This window comes from Alternaria atra (assembly GCF_907166805.1).
Source record: "Alternaria atra isolate CS162 genome assembly, contig: 35, whole genome shotgun sequence".
Lineage (NCBI taxonomy): Eukaryota > Fungi > Ascomycota > Dothideomycetes > Pleosporales > Pleosporaceae > Alternaria > Alternaria atra.
Window position 1 is genome coordinate 1,610,543 of NW_025091334.1, and position 19,434 is coordinate 1,629,976.

The window sequence follows — 19,434 nt, forward strand, 5'->3', positions numbered from 1 at the left end:
GGAAAAAGAGGAAGGGTGCCTCCCAACACCCACCTGCTTCCTCATCGATTCAACCAACTAACTAACACCCTCTGGTAGCTAAAAAGGGAATATACGAAAATCACAGTCGCACCGTAGCAACGCTAAAGATACACACATACTATCGCCATCCCAATTTCCACCCAGAAAAGTTAACACCCCCAAATGCCATGCCATGCCGTAAGCGAATGAAAACGCGCAAACATTGATACATTCCACTACGCCCTGCTCAGCATCTTGAGTACCTCCTCTTTCTCGCTGGTAGGTAGTGTGCTGAGCAAGCTCATGACACCCTTGAGACCACCCTCGCGGTCCTTGCGCATAAGCTGAGCGATCTCGAGCGCAATACCGTCGGTCTTGAGTTGCTCAATCTTGTCGCTGACAAGTGGCCTGTTCTCCTCGTACCACGTCGCCACGCTCATGTCGTCTTGCTCCCAGTTGGGGATGTTGGACAGGTGCTTCAACATCTCGAAGCCGCGACTACGGGTAAGCGAGTTGGCCTGGGGGTTGTCGTGTGTCGGCGAGGCAGCAGCGGCGAACTTCTTGAGGATGTACTCCTCGTTGAGACGGCGGCGAAGGCGCCAGTAGAAGAAGCGGCGGGCGTTCTGCCATCGGAGGGCTTGTCGAATGACACCCTTAGCCTGCATGCGGCCGGCACGGTCGTGCAGATCAGCGAACTGAAGGGCGATTTGACCGTAGATAGGCAGAAGCTTCTTCTCGCGTTCAGTCATCTGGGCCTTGATGTCCTGGAGCTCGGCCTCTGGTGTCGCCTTGTCGTTGAGCTTACGCTTGAGAGCACCGTAGGTAGGGTCGTTGCGGGCCATTGTGTCAAGTTGACGTTCCCTACGGTACTTGATACCAACGATACCTTCGGGTTCCAGCACACCACCACGCGAATCCTCGTCGGCGTACATCTCCATGAATTGAGGGTTGATAGTAGGATCAACGACGACCCAGGACCCACCACGGAGCTCGCCGTATGGAGGAATATAGACGAAGATGGGCTGTTCAAACTTGACGAGTGCATCGACAATGTAAGAACCGTACTTGAGGACCTCGTTGTACATGTCACGCTGTCCACCAGAGAAACCACGCCAGTTGGCAAGGATCATCAGCGGCAGCTGCTCACCGTTGTTGAAGTCCTTGATAGCCTGAGCAGTCTTGAAGGCGGAATTAGGGTACCACACACCACCAGCCTCGGATGTGACTTGTTCGATAGAGTCGGGGTTGGCGGGGTCAGCAGGTGTGACGTTCTCGACCGAACGTGTCTCAACACCGATGACACCGATAGGAATGCCACCAAGGCGAGCACGACCGACAACGACAGTCTTAGCCCAACCACCAAGAGTCTCAACGAACGAACCGCGATCGAAAAGACCAGACTGGAAACCGTCTTCGTCCTCCTTTCCGGCGATGAGGTGCCTGACGTCGTAGGCAGACTTGCCAGGAGGGTAGTAGGTGATGTCACGGTCCCAGTTGTCGGCGGATGGCGAGATAGGGACGGGACTGCCCTTCTTGTCAGGTACGTAGGACAACCACTGGACAATCTTGGAAACACCCTCGAAGTCATCATCGGCAGTCGAGTGTGAAACACCGTTCCTGTACATGATCTGGGTACCACCGAGCTGAAGGTTGGAGGTGTAGACTTCACGACCAAGTAGCTTGTTGATGGCCTGCGCACCAGTAAGGATGATTGGCTGTCCTTCAATCTGGATGGCACGCTGACCAAGGCGGACAAGGTAGGCACCGATACCTGTGTATTGTTAGTAAATGGACATGTAAGTCAGGATGAAGATACATACCAACTGAGCGGCAAGTCACCAAAGTGATGGTGAAAATGTCCTCGTAAGCCCTTGAAGTCTCACCCGCGATGAGACCGGAGCCACGGAGCGACTCAACACCAAGACCATCCTCAGCACCAATGACAGTTGTGATCTTGAAGCGCTTCTCGCCATCGACCTCAACCGGCTCGCAGATGACATCGTTGCGCTTGCCATCAACAAAGTGCTCGTACTTCTCAGGTGTCAGGTAGAGGTAGTCGAAACCAGCCTCTGGCTTGTTGATGTCCTTCCATGCAACAGAGAAGTGAGGAATGAGCTCTTCAGCAAGACCGATACGAGCACCAGAGTTGGCAGAGAGGTAGATTCGCGGAATGCCGAGCTTTCGTGCAAGCTCAGAGCACTTGTGGAAGAAAGCATCTTCCGCTGGACCGAATGAACCAATCTTGAAAGTGATGTCGTTGGCGATGATGATGAAGCGACGACCACGGGGGTATTCAGGTGTCTTCGCAGTGACCATCCAACCTACCATACCAATGTTGTTGTGGCCAGGGTCACGGTTGACCTCAGCCAGGTTGTCAGTGTCATCAAGCACCAACTCGTAGTACTCGAGGCACTCTCCCTTCGCTGGCTGCCTGTCCCGGAGGAAAGAGTGCTTCTTGATAGCCTCAATCCAGCTGTTCTCGGTGGCCTGGCGGAAAAGCTCAGGGAAGTCGTACACGTACTGAGTACCCATAAGATGAGCCTTGTACCTCTTGGGCTGCAGAGCTCCCTTGGTAGGGTAAGGAGTCGACACGGGCTGGAGGTGAAGGGCACCAATCTTGGTGGTTCCACCAATGCTGTGGAAGAGCCACTTGCCAGCCTTCTCGGATTTGCGCTCAGCGTACATCTCGACCTGAATAACGTATCCAGAGGTGTTGGTGATGATAACGCGAAGAGGGTAGGGGATGCCAGTCGCAGGGTCGGTGACAATGATACGGATCTCAGCGCCAGTGACACGGAGACGCCAGAGTCGTCGACCGAAGCGCTCCAAGAAGCCGCCAATAGCCTCCTCAACCTCAGTAGGGTTAAGAGGGAAGACATGCGAGAAATTGATGAAGATGTGGTTCATGTCGGCCTGCGAAGTGCCAACAATCTCCAGAGCATCCAAGATGTCAGTCATCAGCCTGTCAGTCTCAGAGACCATGTACTCCGCTGTAGGAATCTCCTCGCGAAGACGGCCTGATCGGACGACAGCCCTCAAGAAGTAGCGCTTGTCGCTCTCGGCGCCCTTGCCAACAGCCTCGTAGATGTGGATGTTGCGGTTCTCGGTGAAGACGGGCTTGATGTCGAACTTGGAAAGTCTGCCAAGCTCAAGTTGGAAGGCAAGAGCAGGCTCGACGTGACGGATACTGGCATCTTCCTCGTATGTAGGTCCACGGAAAGTGTAGTAGCCAGGGTAGGTTCCGTCCTTGTGGCCACAGATGAAAGAAATGCGGCGGATGCGACGAGACAAAAGCTCCTGCTTGAAGTCATCGACGATAGGGAGGATGCGGTCCAAGATCTCCTTGTCATCAGTGCCTTCAATGTCGCGGACAGCGATGTTCAGAACACCAGTGAGCTCGTCACTGTGCTTAGGCTCGTTGATGCCAGTAGTAGGAGTGCGCTTCATGGTAAGACCCTCCCTCAAACCGATACCACCCTTCTTCTCCTTACCAAGGTTGGGGAAGATGTCCAGCGCCTTGCTGATGAGCTCGTCCGCATCATCAAGGTACTCGACAGGGACGACAACACCCTTCCTTGTAGGCTCGCCCTCGAATCGGTTTTGCCAAGCAGTCATGTCGCTCAATGACTGAATGCGAGGAGGACGCTCGAATCCTGGTGTGCTAGGGGTACCAGGCTCAGAAGGCTCAACAGCGAGACCGTACTCCGCCTCACCAACCTTGCGCAAGATGAAATCCCAAGACAGGAAGCATTGCTGCTCGCCTTCGTTGTGGTAGTTGATGTTTTGCAGTTGGTACGCGCGGTAAGCTCGGCGAGTGTATACCTCAAGCGCAGCGAGAGCGACGTATGGGTCCGCGTGGACAAAGAACTGGGTCAACACGTCGAATACAGTGTACCTAGAGTCAACAACTTCCTTGATGACTTCGAAGTTGGGCTCACGGTGGTCCCATCCGCTCTCGCCATAGCGAGACTCAACGACGGAAGATCGCAAGATGTGCTCCATCTGCGCAGTACGCTCCTCAAGCGAAGGCATAGCGCACTGAATCAGCACTTCACGGGCCTTGAGAGAGACCTTGGCAGTCTGTCTGGATTCGAGCTCTGTGAGCTTCTTGAGGGTATCCTTAAAGTACTTGGCGATGTTTCCGACACCAGGCTTGTTGGGTCGGTAGAGCTCAAGGATGGCAATGACGAGGTTGTTCTTCGCACCGACCTTAGCGTGAGAGAGAACAGTCTGCACGACGCTCATGATGTTGTCGCGGTTCTCGTCACGGAGCTTGAGGATGACCTCTTCGTCACGCGATGTGCGAGAAGAGAAGAGAGACTCAACAGACCAGTACATCTCCAAGAGCCTGATCATGACACTGTACTCGTGCGCCTTGAGGCCCTCTGAGTAGCGGGTAATGACATCAGCAAGAGGCTCCAATGCAGCCTTCAGAAGGGCAACGTCACCCTTGGCCACGTTCTCCTCGACGAACTTCTGGAAAGCCTTGTTGAGGGCCTTTCCAGGGAACTCGAGGTTACGGCTGTGGGCCTTCTCAACGATCTGGGAGAAGGTGGCATCAAGCTTCTGCGGCATACGCGCGTGGAGAGCGGAGGCCTGGGCGTTCCACTCGCCGTATGGCAGCTCAGGGTCCCGGAGGACATCGACCAGCTCCTTGAGCGTGCTCTGCATGATGACTTGGTTGTCGAAACCCTGGAAGATGTTTTGCAGGATGTAGTAAAGGTAGACGAATCGCTGCGGTGGCTTGGCTCCAGGTACTTGGGGAGCACCCAGGTCGGGAAGTTGGCCGACGAAGTTCTGGGCGGACTTGACCTTGGATGGGTCGTCCAGAGCGAGGACACCAAGAATGTCACCAGCTTCAAGAACAGCTCCTGGCTGCTTGATGAGGTTGACCATACCAGCCTCTTGGGCAATCAGAGGCATGTACATTTTCATGACCTCAACCTCAGCGAACGGCTGGCCCTGACCAACATGGTCGCCATTCTCGACTAGGAACCTGACGAGCTTACCGGGCGAGGGTGTGCGCAGCTGGGTGGGGTCGTTCTCCTGCTCGAGAAGGCAAGTCTTGCCGTCAACGGAGAGACGGGTGGCGCCGACCTCCTCCTTCCAGTAGACGTTATGCGACTTTCCGCTGAGCAGAATCAAGAGACCACCATCGGCAAGTGCCCTAACACCGACGGAGCACTTGGTTCCGTTGATGAACAGGGTGAAGCTGTCGACGGTAGATTTGGTCGCAGTGAACTTGTATCGATAACCCTCGTAGATGAAGTCAACGGGGAACACGGTCTTCAGCACGTCCTTGGAGGGCACCTGACCCTTCTCCAAGCTGGTCTTGTACTCGTTGACGCAGGCTTCGCTTGCCACATGCGCCTTGGTAACAGCACCGCAAATGACAGCGATCATGGTGTCGGGCCGCTCAGCAGTCAGCTTCTTCGAGATAAGCTCGTCAAGCCAGCCAGTGGTAATGGTGTTATCCTCGAAAGCAGGAGTCTCGAGCAGCTTGATCAGGTATTCGACGGTGGTACGGAAGTCACCGCGAATACTCAACTCCTTGAGCGCAACAACCATGTGTTTTCGCGAAGCTTGTCGGTTCTCGCCATAAGCGAAGATGTGACCGAACTGTGAGTCGGAGAAGCTGTGAATACCACCAGCGGAGCTGACGGAGAAGTAACCCCAAACGTTGGAACTACTCCTGAAGTTGAGGTCGTGGATAGTACCACCTGAGGGCTTGAAACCCTCATCGGGATCCTCAGAGGTGATACGGCAGGCGGTGCAGTGACCCTTGGGAGTAGGGCGTCGTTGGCTCTTGGCGCTGCCTTCGGTGGAGAAGTCAAAGTCAATGACAGAGCTGGCGTGTGGGTCGGCACCGTACAGGAGACGAATATCGCGGACACGATGCAGTGGGAGACCCATAGCAATCTGGAGCTGGGCGGCTGGGAGGTTCACGCCCGTTACCATTTCCGTGGTAGGATGCTCGACCTGGAGACGAGGGTTCAGCTCAAGGAAGTAGAACTTGTCGTCGGAGTGCGAGTAGAGGTACTCAACAGTACCCGCAGAGACGTATCCGACGAGGCGTCCGAGGGAAACGGCAGCCTTCTCCATCTCCTGGAAGATCTTTGAGCCAGCAACTGTTACCGGTGCCTCCTCAATGATCTTCTGGTGACGTCGCTGTACCGAACAATCACGTCCGAACAGGGAGATGTTGTTGCCGTACTGGTCAGCCAGTAGCTGGACTTCCAGATGGCGCGCGCTGCCCGCAAGCTTCATGATGAAGATGGGCGATCCGGGGATTTCTGAGGCAGCCGCCTTGTACAGCTGCTCAAAGTCTTCCTCGCGCTCGACCTTTCGGATACCCTTGCCACCACCACCTTCCGAGGCTTTGACCATGACGGGGAAGCCAATGGCCTTGGCCTTCTCCAGACCCTCCTGCCATGACTTTGTGCAGCCCTTGTCGTAGATGTGGTCCTCGACTGTGACGATTCCGTTGTTGTCGACCTGGACCTCATCGACGCCTGTTCCTGACCACGGAATACAGGGCACCTTTGCGTGTTGTGCGACGATTGTGGACGAGATCTTATCACCGAGCGAGCGCATGGCAGAGCCTGGGGGACCAATGAAGACGATCTTCTTGGGCGACGCGGCAAGCGATTCGGGCAGCTTGGGATTTTCCGAGGCGTGTCCCCTGGTAACAAATTGTCAGCCATATGCCCTCATCCGGCGGTTGTCGTTTATACGTACCATCCTGCCCACACGGCGTGCACATTCATGCGCTCGGCCACATCGACAATTAGCTCGACGTTGGCGTAGTTGTTGTTGTTGGTACCGCCGGGTACCTGCATATTCCCCGTTAGCCATCCGGTCGCTCATCGCACGGCCGTGGATAGGGCACTTACCTCGACATACTGGTCTGCCATGCGGATGTACTCCGCGTTGGCCTGAAGATCCTCAGGCGTGGCCATGACGGTGAACTGAATCGCCCGCTCATCGCCAAAAGTCTCGTAGGCCCATTTCCGCACTGAGCGGATTTCCTTGACTGCGGCGATACCGTTGTTCGCAATGAGGACCTGCGGGGAAGGCGATAGTCAGCGCGCCGTCTCTCAACACCACCACCACCAATTCGCCTTATAGAGGAGGGGTTTTCTCTCACATTTGTAATGACCGTGTGTCCATCGTGTGCGGCCACAAAGTCTCTGACTTTGCCCGGCGATGCTACCTTGAGGTTGTTCCCGCCGATGAAATGCGGAGCAAGATCGTACTTGGCAGAGTAGGAGCTCGGGGCGCCATTAGCATCCCCGTTGACTCCGTTCTGTGCAGCTCCGGCCATGATGTGTGAAGGTAATCCCATACACCGAGGGAATTGAGTTTGGGGGGAGGAAGGAATGAAGGCGAAGTTGGGTTGCGGTTCGGTGAGGGATCGGTCAATTTTCCACTGAGGAGGACAAGCTGGAGCCCGGCCTCTAGTGTCGAATGTAGATCTGAATATACCCGAGTGTCGATGCTTTGCGTTCTACGCGTGCGGCTCTAAAGATTCTGTCGGTGGGAGGACACGAGCAGAGTATTAGTAGAGGACAGTTGTAGTGTCGGTGTGGAAATTGGCCCAAAAGCAATCTTTGACGCCAGTACGTTCTATGTGGTGCCGAGAGGAGAGCACCAACAACAAACGAATGGAGTTGGATTGAATGAGGGACTGTAGTGTGTACAAGGAGGAGTACAGCACCAAGGGTATATATAATAAGGGTATGGAGGAGTGTAGTGGAGAGAGCAAAGCAAGACGGAGGGGGAACAGTCGCAGGCGTCCGGAGCAGCTTGAGTATGTATTAAATTTTTAGGAAGATAGCGGAACACCCCAATGCACTTCCCGAAGAGCTGTTGAGCTACCGCATCGCCAACGATGCCGAAGACGGCAAAGCCCTGCACCACGTCCCCCATACCGCCCCTGCCCATCCCTCGCGATGCCACGGTAGACGAGTCGGAAGCCGTTCGGAACCCGATTTTGTACACAACGGTAGGTCTACGGGACAATTTTGACTACTTAGCTATGCTCAATGACTAGCAAGTCCTGTTCATGAATTCAAGATCGCAGGCCTTTTCCATGATCGATGTGCACCAAGATGTTGGGAGTTGCTCGCCATGGCGATTTCTACAATAGGCCTGTTGGGAGCATTTCCGCATTAGTTGCTTCTTGCGAGCCCCAACCCGAGTACGAGTACCTGCATGTTGAGCCCTTGTTATCTCTCATCAACAGCTGGTCAAGCACATTCCACTGCCGTCGATCCGCTGGCGGTTCCAACACTGATATCTGTTACCACCATCTGGTGGTTTACCCCTCCTAACAGCTACATATCCTCTCAACAGCTCATCACCTCTCCCATCCAACGTCTCACCGCCACCGCCACGGCCTCCCCACCCCACCAAGTCCTTCTCACCGTCATATCACCATCCCCCCCAAACTGCCACATATCTGTCTCACCATCACAAAACCACGCCAAGGTAGCATCAAAGATGATGCTCGGGTCTCCTCCCCCGATACCCTGCTACCGGACTCCGATCGTAGCCACCCAATCAGCGCCCAAAGCGGCCGCTTCCGGAACAAATGTCTAGCACACACTCAAATTAGTACAATAATAGATGACGCTGGAACAAAAAGAATCGGCTTTTGGATAGTAATGTCTAGCAATTCGAGAAGCCGGATAGAAGTAGTAAAGAACAAGTTGCGTGACGCCTAGCAAACGTTGTCGGGTGCCCAGCGGCGGTACCTGATCTCAAAGTCCCGCAGTGCCTCCGGTCGTAGCGCTGCGCTGCGCTGCCATGCTCACCGTGGACGTTTGCCTGGTAGTCATTCTGCGAAACAAGCAAACAAACAGTCACAAAGCCAGCAACTAGATGAAGCAAGCTAGATTCCGACGTGCATTCCGAAGATCCAGGGTCCTCCAAGGTTGGGGTTGCGCACTGCTGCTGCCACTGCGTTCGCGGCGGCCAGTCCCGCAGTTTGACATCAGAATCGTACGATTTTTCCCTACCCGACCTTTCACATGTCAACGCGAACAGCCAACCGCCAACGCCAATGCAGCATGCATGCGGCTCTACCCCAGATTTTCTTACCAGAACGATCTGCTAGTCGGCGCCGAGTAGTCTAAGCACGTGGAGTTTTGTAAGATTTAATTAGTACGAATTGGGGAGGTGCCTAGACAGGTTGTTCTGCACAGAAGCAACGAAGAAGCCTCGGGATGAATGTAATTCGGGGTATATTGGTTTCAGACAAAGGAAAATAAGTATAAAGCAATATGTAAATGCCCCTAAAGGAGCCCTGGATCCCCTCGAGTTTCTGCTCGGGGCGGCCCTTCTTCATCCGTCTCATGTGCAACCAGGTTTGACCAAACTGCACCTAAACACCCCCGTCCCTATCCGACCTTCTACAAGCCTTATACCTGTATCTCGCGTACCTGACTCCAGAACGCATGAGGTGTAGTGCTGTAAAAACCCGTGTACCGGAAATTGACCCATATGTACACGCAAATGGCACTGCCGGTCCGTTGACTTCCTGCTACTGCGTCATCCCACCCTAGTACGATTCTTCCTCAGCTTGCGTCGACATCTTCCTTGGCCGTGCAGGAGGGGCCATATCTCCACTGTCCATGTTGTTACTTGCCCTTCGTCCTGCACTTTGACGCCTTGGTATCCCGCTTGGTGTGGGTATGCCCGTCTTCTCCATTGTAAGCCGCCTTCCCACTGGTGTAGAGATGCCGCTACCTTCGCTGTTGGTGTCGTTATCCCGTCGCGACATGGATAGCGAGTGGGAGTGGCCATGCCCGCTCATGGAGCTCCTTGGCCTTGGCAAACGGGGCTCCGTCCCGCTAATCGACGATGACTGGTAATGACCTAGTGGCGTCCTGTTGCTGCTTCTGCTCTGTGGTCTCTGCATTGCCGATGCTGACGACATTGAGGCTCGGCTGGCAGGCCTGCTGTTGGTGGGTTCGCGTGTAGAGTTGGAAACACCAAAGGAGAGCCGGCTTACGGCAGAGCCGGACTCGTAAGCGCCAGGCACCGACGAACCCGCTGACGCGTGAGAATTGCGCTTCCTGCCGCTCCTCAATGTGACGGTGCTCGGCACATGGTGCCCCATGGCACTGACGTTGCGTGGGCTCGCTCGCGGTGGCGTCGTCGTTGGCGCGGGGAGCTTAGATCGTGCTGAGTGAACCCGCTCTTCGAGCTTCTGCATCTTGCCAATCAGCCCTCGGATTTGATATAGTGAGCCTGATCTAGGCAAATCCGCTGGTGGCGCTGCGCTCCCAAAGCTCGGTCTAGGCGCTCGTGGTGCAAGTGCAGTCGATCGTGTAGTAGAAGGCGTCGCCCGCCCACTGGCACTTGTGCTTGGTCTTGATGCTGATAGACTAGGGTTTCGTGAGTGTCTTGGGGCTCGCTGATACAAGCCGGCACGAGGAGTCGCACCGGGATCCAGGGGCGCAATCGAGTTCTTCCGCCTAGGCATGGGTGTTGAGGGTACATGTCTTGCGGTGATGGGCGCGTCAGACAGCGGCGGAGAAGGAGGAGTCGTGTCTGGGAGTAGGCTGTCTGCTTTCGAATGTGGCGGGGTCGAAGCAGCTGTGGGAGACGAGACGGTAGTTGCAGTAGTCGACGCCTCGGAGACGGGTGAGCGTGGCCTCAGGGCATTGCCCGAGAGATGGCTGGATACCTTGCGCTGATGGTGACCTTCAATGGTCTCTTCTGCGATGCGCAACTTCTCCTGCGTGATCTCCGTCTCTATCCGCAGATCCGACAGTTCGTCCCTAAGTCGCTGTGTTTCTATGCGCAGCGCTTCTCGCTCCTGCTCTCCAATCTTGATCTCTTCTTCCAGCATGACACTGCGCTCGATAGCTACGTTGTACTTGGATTCCACGTCCTCCAGTGATGATGTTTGATTGCGTGCCTGACGCTCGAAATCGTCGCTTTGAACTTCGATATCCCGGAGTCGCATCTGGAGGGCTCGTTGGCTTTCGCGCATCGCGGTGATTTCCTTCTGCAAAGTGTTCTGCGCATTGTTGGCCTCGGTCTTGCTCTGCTTGTACTTTGTCTGTGGCGCCTCGTTAGCAATTGTCTGGGTTGGGCACACATCCGCTCCGAATGTGTCGGAAGCCACGAACCTTCCACTCCTCTACCTCGAATCCCAGCCGCTCTGCCTTTTCTTGCAGCTTGCGCTCCCGCTTCTCGCTCTCTTCGACATCGCGCTCAAGCTCGGCTTCCAGTTCCTTGCTTGATGCCTGAAACTCCTGCAGTTCCGTCTCCAGCGTCTCGTACTGGGCCTTGTAGTAAGCCAGTTCCTCCTCTACACTACCCCATCTTCCTCGGCTCGGCGAAGACTGAGCAGCGTTGATCGCCATGGTGGCGGCGGCGGTGTGGTGGTTGGGCTGCGACAGCAACAGCGAAACAGCTCGTGGAGATCAGGGGAATGAGCTAGGCGGGGTGCAGTGACGAAACGTCAAAACACAGTTACTCAGTTGCGGTCCTATGTCGTCACCGGAGCCTACGACATAGATATGCGCCGCTGGTGGAGTGCGCGTGGGTTGCTCTTGCCCTCTTGATGTCCGGGATGTTGACGATTCCACTTTTGTCCAATGCCGTGTGTTGTCGCCAGTCATGCGCCGCCGACTGTCCGATGCTACCAGCCAGTTTTCAGCTCCCTCGATGTCGCCGAAACAATGTTTTTCCTGTTCCTGTGCAGGTTAGTAGTTAGTAAGCCGCTCAACTGCGGCATGCAGTCGAATGTGTCGCCAGCGGTGGTTGTTGATAGAGGCGTTGCGGGCCCGGAGGCAGGTTAGCGCATTGGCCTCCAGGGCAACCGTGGGCGGGCAACTGCAACCAGCCACCGGGATGACACTTGGGACGTACCGTGACCAAACATCCCCACAATAGCCAGCGCAGCAGAGACAACAAAGACTAAAGCCTGCTGAAAATCCTGCTTCGAGTAGACAAGCCGGCTCTATTTTAAGCTTGAACAAGACGTGTTCTGCATAGCTCAGATACAGACTGGATATCGTTGGAACGCTTTCGAGTTCGGTAGACACATTACTTGCGTCAAGCGTGGTTGTGGGTACGGACACCCTGACGTTTCAGATCGCCCAAGGTAGATAGACAGTTCATCCGGAAATTATTTGCTGACGTGCATTATGTGCCACGCTCATGACGCCGAACCATAGCAAAAGAAATTCTCCCTACAGACATTACAAGTAAAAATAAATCGGGTATATGTACAGTCTGAAAGCGCTTGGTAAATCAGCTACCCTATGCCTCACTCCTTGATGCCCTTGTCAGGACCATTGATGTCTTTAATGTCCGCGTCCAAAACAGCACCCTTAACCTGCTGCGATGCGCCGCTTGCAGCCTGCTTGCCCTGCTCAAGCGCATTTCCAGTTTGCTGTGTCGCGTTACTGGCAGCAGTCTGGCCTTTGTCCAGAACATCTTTGCCCTGGCTATAAACATTGCTGGCAGCCTCACTAACAGCGTCTTTGCTCTTCTCATACACCTGTCCAGCTTGCTGCGAACCGCTATGCATGACCTCCTGGGCGGACGTCGATGCCGCTTCTGCTACTTGCGCACCTCTCGAGTAGGCCTCGGAAGCCTGTTGCTTACCCCTCTCTACAAGCTCTTGCGCTTGTTGTGAGCCCTGCGATACGGCCTGTTTTGCTGAATCCGTTGCGTTGCCGACCACTCCGGCGCTCCTTGCATAAGCGTCGCTGGCTTGCTCTTTGCCTTGCTCATAGGCGTTATGAACGCTGTCTGATGCCGACTTTGCGACTTCACTCGGGCTAGGATATTTCTTCAGCGCCTCCTGCACCGTGTAGTAGAGGCTGATGATGACAGCATGAATACGGTCCTTCATCAACATCGTGATACCGTGTGAGAAGAAGCCTTTCAGTACTTCCGCCCCAAGACCCTGGTACAAGCCCCAGATCCCTTCAGTCTGGGCGATGCGTAAGATGGTACTGAATACAGTCCGCTGCCTAGCTTGTAAGGCTTTCGACTCGAGCGGGTCACTAGACCTCTCCTTGTCCGAGGTCTCACCAGTCCCGGAAGAAGGCTTCTGAGAAGACACTTGGGCGCGTGTCTTTGCGAGCGAGAACGGATAGGTAGCAGTGGAGGCGAGGACCTTGCTTATGGCGGCCAGGAGGAAGGTCATGCGCGCTCCGGGGTCGTCTCGCTTTTCCCTAGGTACAACTAATCGAAGGAGAGCCTTGTGCAGTAGCATGGTGATGGAAGGGTTCAAGGTCAGGATCAGGCTGGCAGAGTATCCAGACCAGAAGCCCTGTATGCCCTTCTCGCGCCTAATTTCCCATGCTATGTCTCTGGTGCTGGATAGCGGAGGTATGGTGGTTGGCGACTCTTGTCTCATCATCGCTGCTGTCTGCTTGCGCGTGACAATCTGCTGGATCGGCGTGGTAAAGAACTTGGAGAAGGCGCCTGCCAACACACCTACTCCAATCTCTTCGAGCGCGGGCAAGCTACGTCCACTATCTCGCGCATCGAGCCGCTTCTGTCGCACATATGAATACGCTAGGAAGAAAAGGAAGCTGTCGGCGACGCCCTTGAGAACCTCGGGCACTACGCCGGTGTAAAAGGCCTTGGGCCCGCCTTCTCTCTCGTATATCTTCTCGATGGCGTCCAGGAACCCATTATAGTGTGGGTGCTCCTCACCAGGGTGTAATTGCCGCTGAACCTGTAGGCGCGTGATGACGACGTCCAGAGGGTATGTTAAGAGCTTGGATATAACGGTGCCTAGCGCACCGGACGTGGCGTGGCCGAGGGCAGGGAGTGCAGGACCGACAGCGATGCGTTCGTCCCGTTCGTGGGAAATGTGGTAGAGGGTAAAGGCATCCTAGAGATCAATGTCAGTGTATGCTCGACTGGCACATGCTAGAAGCGCTCACGAGCTGCGAGTTGTAGATGTAGCTCATCTTGTCGGGATTGACGTTTGAGGCCATCGCTGTAACTATGGGGAAATGGCGACTTAAAAAGGATCCAGGAAATGGCACAAAAGCATCGAGAACGCGGGGAAAGCTCTCATGGTTCGCGGAGACGGATCCGCATCGCGCATCCTGTGTCACCAGCTGCAGACGTCATGGAGGCGTTCGGGCGAGGTCAGAGCTCCAGTGGATAACCGAGCTACAACTGGACAAACTTCGCTTGTGAAAATACCTTTCCCCAACAACACCAACACGCGTCAACGTCGCACGCCAACCTATGCAGTCACTCCAAGCCTTGTTGAAGATTGGACGAGCCCCTAATGTCGAGCTTCCATCTCTTCGTCACAGTGAGGGTCTTGCGCGCTCTGGGGATTGCAAAGGTGCCGACGACGCGTCTAAAGCAGCGACACCAGCGCGCCGTATCCGCCATAATGAGGCTCGAAGATACGCAAACAACAATACTATAGTGACAGGAGTACTCAAAGGGACTGCGAGAACTCCTCGTGGGTATTGATCGCAGTTCAAAGTATCCTCCTAGAGAAATCACCGCCGGTAGTCGATAAGACATGGAAGGACTCGCTTGCGAGAAGAACCTCCATTATTTCACCGCTGGCTACATGTAATGGATGATCAGGTCAAGACATTCAATTAAGGCCACTAGTTCTGCCGCCACTGTGAACATAATCGCGACATAAGACTAGGTCAGGAGAATACTCAACCGACAAAAAATTGTGAACACTATGACTTTGTCAATCGCAGCACGGGAGCAACATCACCAACGCATTGCCGTCATACGAGTACTGCCACAATTAGTTCCGCAACGATGTAATGGCCATACTAGTAAAACAGACCTGGTACACAGCACCGCAACCAGGACAATGCTCTACTGCAGGACTTCGACGGATATCAACTTACCGCAGCAATCGCTGTCAAACATTTGCTTCCTTCCGAGATGTACGCTGAAACGGGCTACGGACGAAGAGTTGTAGTGACCGCAATGAAATACGCTTTCCCAGTCAATCGGAGACCTCGAATATCTTTCACAGCCGATTCAAGGTGATGTCAAGAGATGCCTGAATAACTCAATGCAAGAGTCAAGCTGTCTTGATAAGACCTACTTCGGACGAGTTGTTCGTTGAAGCTCCCTCCTGAACTCAATGACTGCGTTGAAGGGGCTGGGTATAGCTTCTTCCTTGTTTATCATACTGTGGTACTCTTCCACTACAACTATTTCATTCACAAAGACTGTTATGTCTTTCTATATATACGAAGCCTGTAGCACGACTTTAGCATATACTGTGAGACCGACTCGACCCTTCAAAGCAAAGTCGGAATACTACACTCCGAACCAAAACTTCGACAATCCTTCTCATCCTCGTTATGAGGTTGAGTGCCCGCCCTAGAGTTACCCATGTTGGCAACGTCGAGTTACACGAAGTATTCTTTGTTTCTGAACTCGACGCGGAAGGTCAGGACACCTCAGGAGATGGTATGGAAAACACATCTGTTGGTCAGCAAAATGTTGTCATCTCCCGAAACTCAATCGAGGCTATCGAGCGCAACCTCACCATTGTTATTCCTTGTATGAACGAAGATAGAGATGTTCTCCAAGCCCTTCTACGTGGTGTGCCTCATTGGTGTCTTGTCATCCTCATATCCAACAGCGAACAGCAAAGCTTCGAGACGGAGCGCAAACTGCTACTCGACTTCGGTAGGATGACGGATCGTGACGTAATCGTGGAACATCAAGGCTCGCCATCCTTCGCTCGCGCTTTTCAAGAAGCGGGTGTGACGAATCTGTTACAAATACCTAGAGAAGAAGGAGATCCTCCGCGCATCAACAACGGAAAAGGAGAAGCTATGATACTGGGTGTTATCATCGCGAAACATATGAAACGTAAGTTCGTAGGTTTCATCGACGCTGACAATCGGGTCCCAGGGTCTGTTCTTGAATATTGCAAAGTGTACGCCGCTGGGTTGCATTACGCCTTACGAAACACTGATTATAGTGGAAGAGAACAGCATGCAATGGTGCGTATCAAGTGGAAGTCAAAGCCCAAAGTCAAGGATGGCGAGCTTGTATTTAGTGAATTTGGGCGCTCCTCACGCGTTGTCAACGACTGGATGAACCGCTTTCTAAAAGCTCTTGGGGGTGACACTACCCCAGACACAATGATCGGTACTAGTAACGCCGGCGAACACGCCATGAGTATCGATCTTGCCCTCAAACTCCGATTTGCAACGGGTTATGCGGTTGAACCCTTCCAATTGATTGACATATGGGAACGATTTAGCGTTTCAAAAGAGCCGTTGTCAGTGCGAATCCTTCAAATCGAAACCTGCAATCCCCACATTCACAACGCGGGGCATGACGCTGACCACATCGAGCGCATGCAGGTCCAGGGTCTCAGCACGATATACCACTCGGAACTTACAACTTCGCGGCTGAAAGATGAACTTCGTGCGTATATGAGAGATAACTTATCCATGTTCATGGGTGACAATGGAGAACCCGAGAAACCACTTGTATACGATCCACTCGATTCACTGGATTGGGGTATCTTTGCAGAGATCCTCCAGGAATGCGAGACTCAGGCAAGGGTGAAGCCAGAAGAGTCGGTGGCCGCTCGGTAGGCGAGTAGACAGAGCTCAAGTCAAGCATTGTATCACTTTCCTATACGTTTCTTTATTACACTTTCGGTGGGCGGTTGGTAGAGGGGACTTGCCAGGTTTGGCTGCTTACACAAGGTCAAGACACTCATACATATTTGGTCTGTAGTCTCGCGATGTATCAATTCCACACTAACATTCCTAATACAGAACATTGTCTCTAGTAGAATTAGTACATGTAGCCTCACCTTGTGCGATCGCGTAGCTGAAACACGCGACGTGGAACGCCCAGACGTATGGAACTTCTAGACTATCTACTGACAGGTGCGACGCTTCTGGTGTCGCCGCCAGCAGATGCACACAATATGGCTGTCACAGCCGCCAAGACTAACATCCCAGGCATGAAACCAAACGCATCACTCTCGTCGACTGTCAGATGCCGGACCATCGGTTTCGAGAACCAGAAGCGCAAACTAAACGCGGCGTACTTCTCAGAACACTACATGCGATCTTCCTCCACGTGCTTTCTGGGTTCACGGCCCCACGTGTGTTCGGACCTACTAGGGCGTTGCATTGATCGCGTCCCACCCGAAGTTCAAGCGACGATAGTTATCCTGCGCTTGGTAGTTTGGAGTTTAGGATATGTGGAAACGTCGTCGTACACCACCGGCATGGAACATGAGTAGATGAAGAGTAATCTTTCTAGACATCATGGCTATAAAGGTATTCTGTGATCCGCCCATTGCAATATCTTCATCCTCATCAGGACCAACGATCTCTTCCTTGCTTCCTTCACTTTCACTTTCACCTTGTCTTCTACAGCTCTGTGCCGGTCACCCTTCTTTTCTTGACTGTGTCATCTTTGCTGGACAATACCTTCATTCTTCAAATTTCATTCCAACTTTCACTTCAAAGAATTTCCCCGAAAACCCATAAAACATGCGTTTCTCTCTTTCCACTGTCGCCACTGCGGCCTTGATCGTTTCTGCCACTGCGGCGCCTGCCCCGGCTCCTACCCGTGCCCATGGTCATCGTGGTGGTGACTATAACGGCACCGACACCAATGGCCTCAACCATGGCTCAAAGCACTCCGGCAACGGCAGGGGAAACGGCGCGGGACGAGGTGGTCAACAATATGGCGGCGCTCCCGGTATCTTCCCTACTGGTGGTGCTGCTCCCACCGGCAGCTTCTCAGGCTCAAGCAGTCAACCATCAGACCCTAAGATGACTGCAATCCCTACATACCTGCCTGGCAACGACAACGAAAACGACAACAAGCGTAGATCCCTCGTTTCTGGCCCTCCTGTCATGAAGCGCCAACTCTTCGACTGGGTCTGGAAGGCCAAATCCGAAGGTAGTGACGAGGCTTCCGATTCGGCTGACGATAAGAAGAGCTCTGGAGACAGCAAGGCTTCGGATGAGTCTGGTTCCAGCGACGACAAAAAGGAATCCAAGGATACCTCTGACTCTACCGACTCTTCCGAGGATTCATCCGAGTCTAAAGATGATGCCTCTGACGCCAAGGACGATAAAGAGACTTCAGACTCATCCGATTCCAGTGACGACTCTTCCGATAACGCGAGCGATAGCACTGGAGGCAGCTCCGATGATAGCGCATCCGACGACAAGGAGAGCAAGGACGCATCCGACGACAAAGAGTCCAGCGGCTCTGGCTCAAGCTCTGGTGGAGATGAAGAGGCAGACACTCCAGCTGAGGGTGGCGATTCGAGCTCTGATTCAGGCTCAGACACCGAGAGCGGCAGCGGCAGCGGAAGCGGTTCATCCTCTGGTGATGATTCTTCTTCGGGCAGCGACTCATCTTCTGGTGGAGAATCGTCTTCTGGCTCAGACGACGAGTCTTCCTCTGGATCAGGCGGTGAATCTTCCTCTGGTGGCGAGTCTTCCTCTGGCTCGAGTGGTGAATCCTCCTCTGGCACAGGCGGTGGGTCTTCCTCCGGCTCTGGATCAGGTAACTCCACAACGCCTGCCTCTGGTGGCACTGCAGCAAGTGGTACTATGCCCGCAGCAGCTGGCGAGTCAACTCTTACAGAGACCATGATGGTAACCGGCGAGTTCGATGGCGGCATGAAACGTTTCGGTCGTGGCGTATCCTGCACCGGTCAATCAGAAGGAGGAGACAGCGATGCAGTGTTCTCTATCGCAGCTGGCGGCACTCTCCGTAACGTCATCATCGGCGCTGATCAGATCGAGGGTGTACATTGCCAAGGTCCCTGCACTATCGAAAACGTCTGGTGGGAGGACGTTTGCGAGGATGCTCTTACTTTCAAGAAGGACGGCGATGGCACAGTCACCGGCGGTGGAGCAATGGGCGCATCCGACAAGGTCATTCAGCACAACGGCGCTGGTACAATCACAGTCAGCGGCTTCACTGTCTCAGACTTCGGCAAGCTATACCGATCATGCGGTAACTGCAAGACAATGGGTGAGCGCCATGTAAAGATCGACGGTGTCAAAGCTACGGGTGGAAAAGCGACTTTCGTTGGCATCAACACCAACTACGGCGATACTGCGACAATCACAAACTCCTGCATCACGGATACAAAGGCCATTTGCGAGGAGTTCGAGGGCAATGACACTGGTGCAGAACCCAAGCAGATCAGCGAGGGCCCTAGCTCCGCTTGTATCTACACGCCTGCTGATATCGCCGCTTGTTAGACGGTATAGACGGAACAGATGGGAAGTTGGAATTCGGGTGTTTCAGAAGAGCATATGGTTGCTGGGAATGTCCTGAGATTGGCGATGATGTATCCATTCATTTACTCTACACTTCTTTGTGTATATACTCTCTTTTCTTACGAATCAACAACAGAGGTCACTCCTCATCCTCACTTTCGCTTTCTTGCCA

The 19,434-nt window shown here is 53.8% G+C and overlaps 5 protein-coding genes across 5 annotated transcripts; 2 read left to right on the plus strand and 3 right to left on the minus strand.

Moving 5' to 3' along the window:
* Nucleotides 1–236: 236 nt before the first annotated feature.
* Nucleotides 237–7,324, minus strand: ALTATR162_LOCUS11436 (uncharacterized protein; the record flags this gene model as incomplete). The annotated part of the gene is made up of 5 exons (XM_043319078.1): nt 237–1,771; nt 1,821–6,682; nt 6,739–6,833; nt 6,894–7,064; nt 7,148–7,324. The coding sequence occupies 5 exons, from the start codon at nt 7,322–7,324 to the stop codon at nt 237–239; spliced, it is 6,840 nt and encodes a 2,279-aa protein (XP_043175013.1).
* Nucleotides 7,325–9,854: 2,530 nt separating this feature from the next.
* Nucleotides 9,855–11,378, minus strand: ALTATR162_LOCUS11437 (uncharacterized protein; the record flags this gene model as incomplete). Its single annotated transcript, XM_043319079.1, has 3 exons — nt 9,855–9,959; nt 10,016–11,071; nt 11,142–11,378. The coding sequence occupies 3 exons, from the start codon at nt 11,376–11,378 to the stop codon at nt 9,855–9,857; spliced, it is 1,398 nt and encodes a 465-aa protein (XP_043175014.1).
* Nucleotides 11,379–12,286: 908 nt separating this feature from the next.
* On the minus strand, nt 12,287–13,976 carry ALTATR162_LOCUS11438 (uncharacterized protein; the record flags this gene model as incomplete). Its single annotated transcript, XM_043319080.1, has 2 exons — nt 12,287–13,870; nt 13,923–13,976. 2 exons carry the CDS (start codon nt 13,974–13,976, stop codon nt 12,287–12,289), a joined length of 1,638 nt encoding a protein of 545 aa, XP_043175015.1.
* A 1,362-nt stretch (nt 13,977–15,338) lies between these two features.
* ALTATR162_LOCUS11439 (uncharacterized protein) lies at nt 15,339–16,592 on the plus strand (the record flags this gene model as incomplete). Its single annotated transcript, XM_043319081.1, has 1 exon — nt 15,339–16,592. One exon carries the CDS (start codon nt 15,339–15,341, stop codon nt 16,590–16,592), a length of 1,254 nt encoding a protein of 417 aa, XP_043175016.1.
* Nucleotides 16,593–17,507: 915 nt separating this feature from the next.
* On the plus strand, nt 17,508–19,244 carry ALTATR162_LOCUS11440 (uncharacterized protein; the record flags this gene model as incomplete). Its single annotated transcript, XM_043319082.1, has 1 exon — nt 17,508–19,244. The coding sequence occupies one exon, from the start codon at nt 17,508–17,510 to the stop codon at nt 19,242–19,244; it is 1,737 nt and encodes a 578-aa protein (XP_043175017.1).
* Between the last annotated feature and the right edge of the window lie 190 nt (nt 19,245–19,434).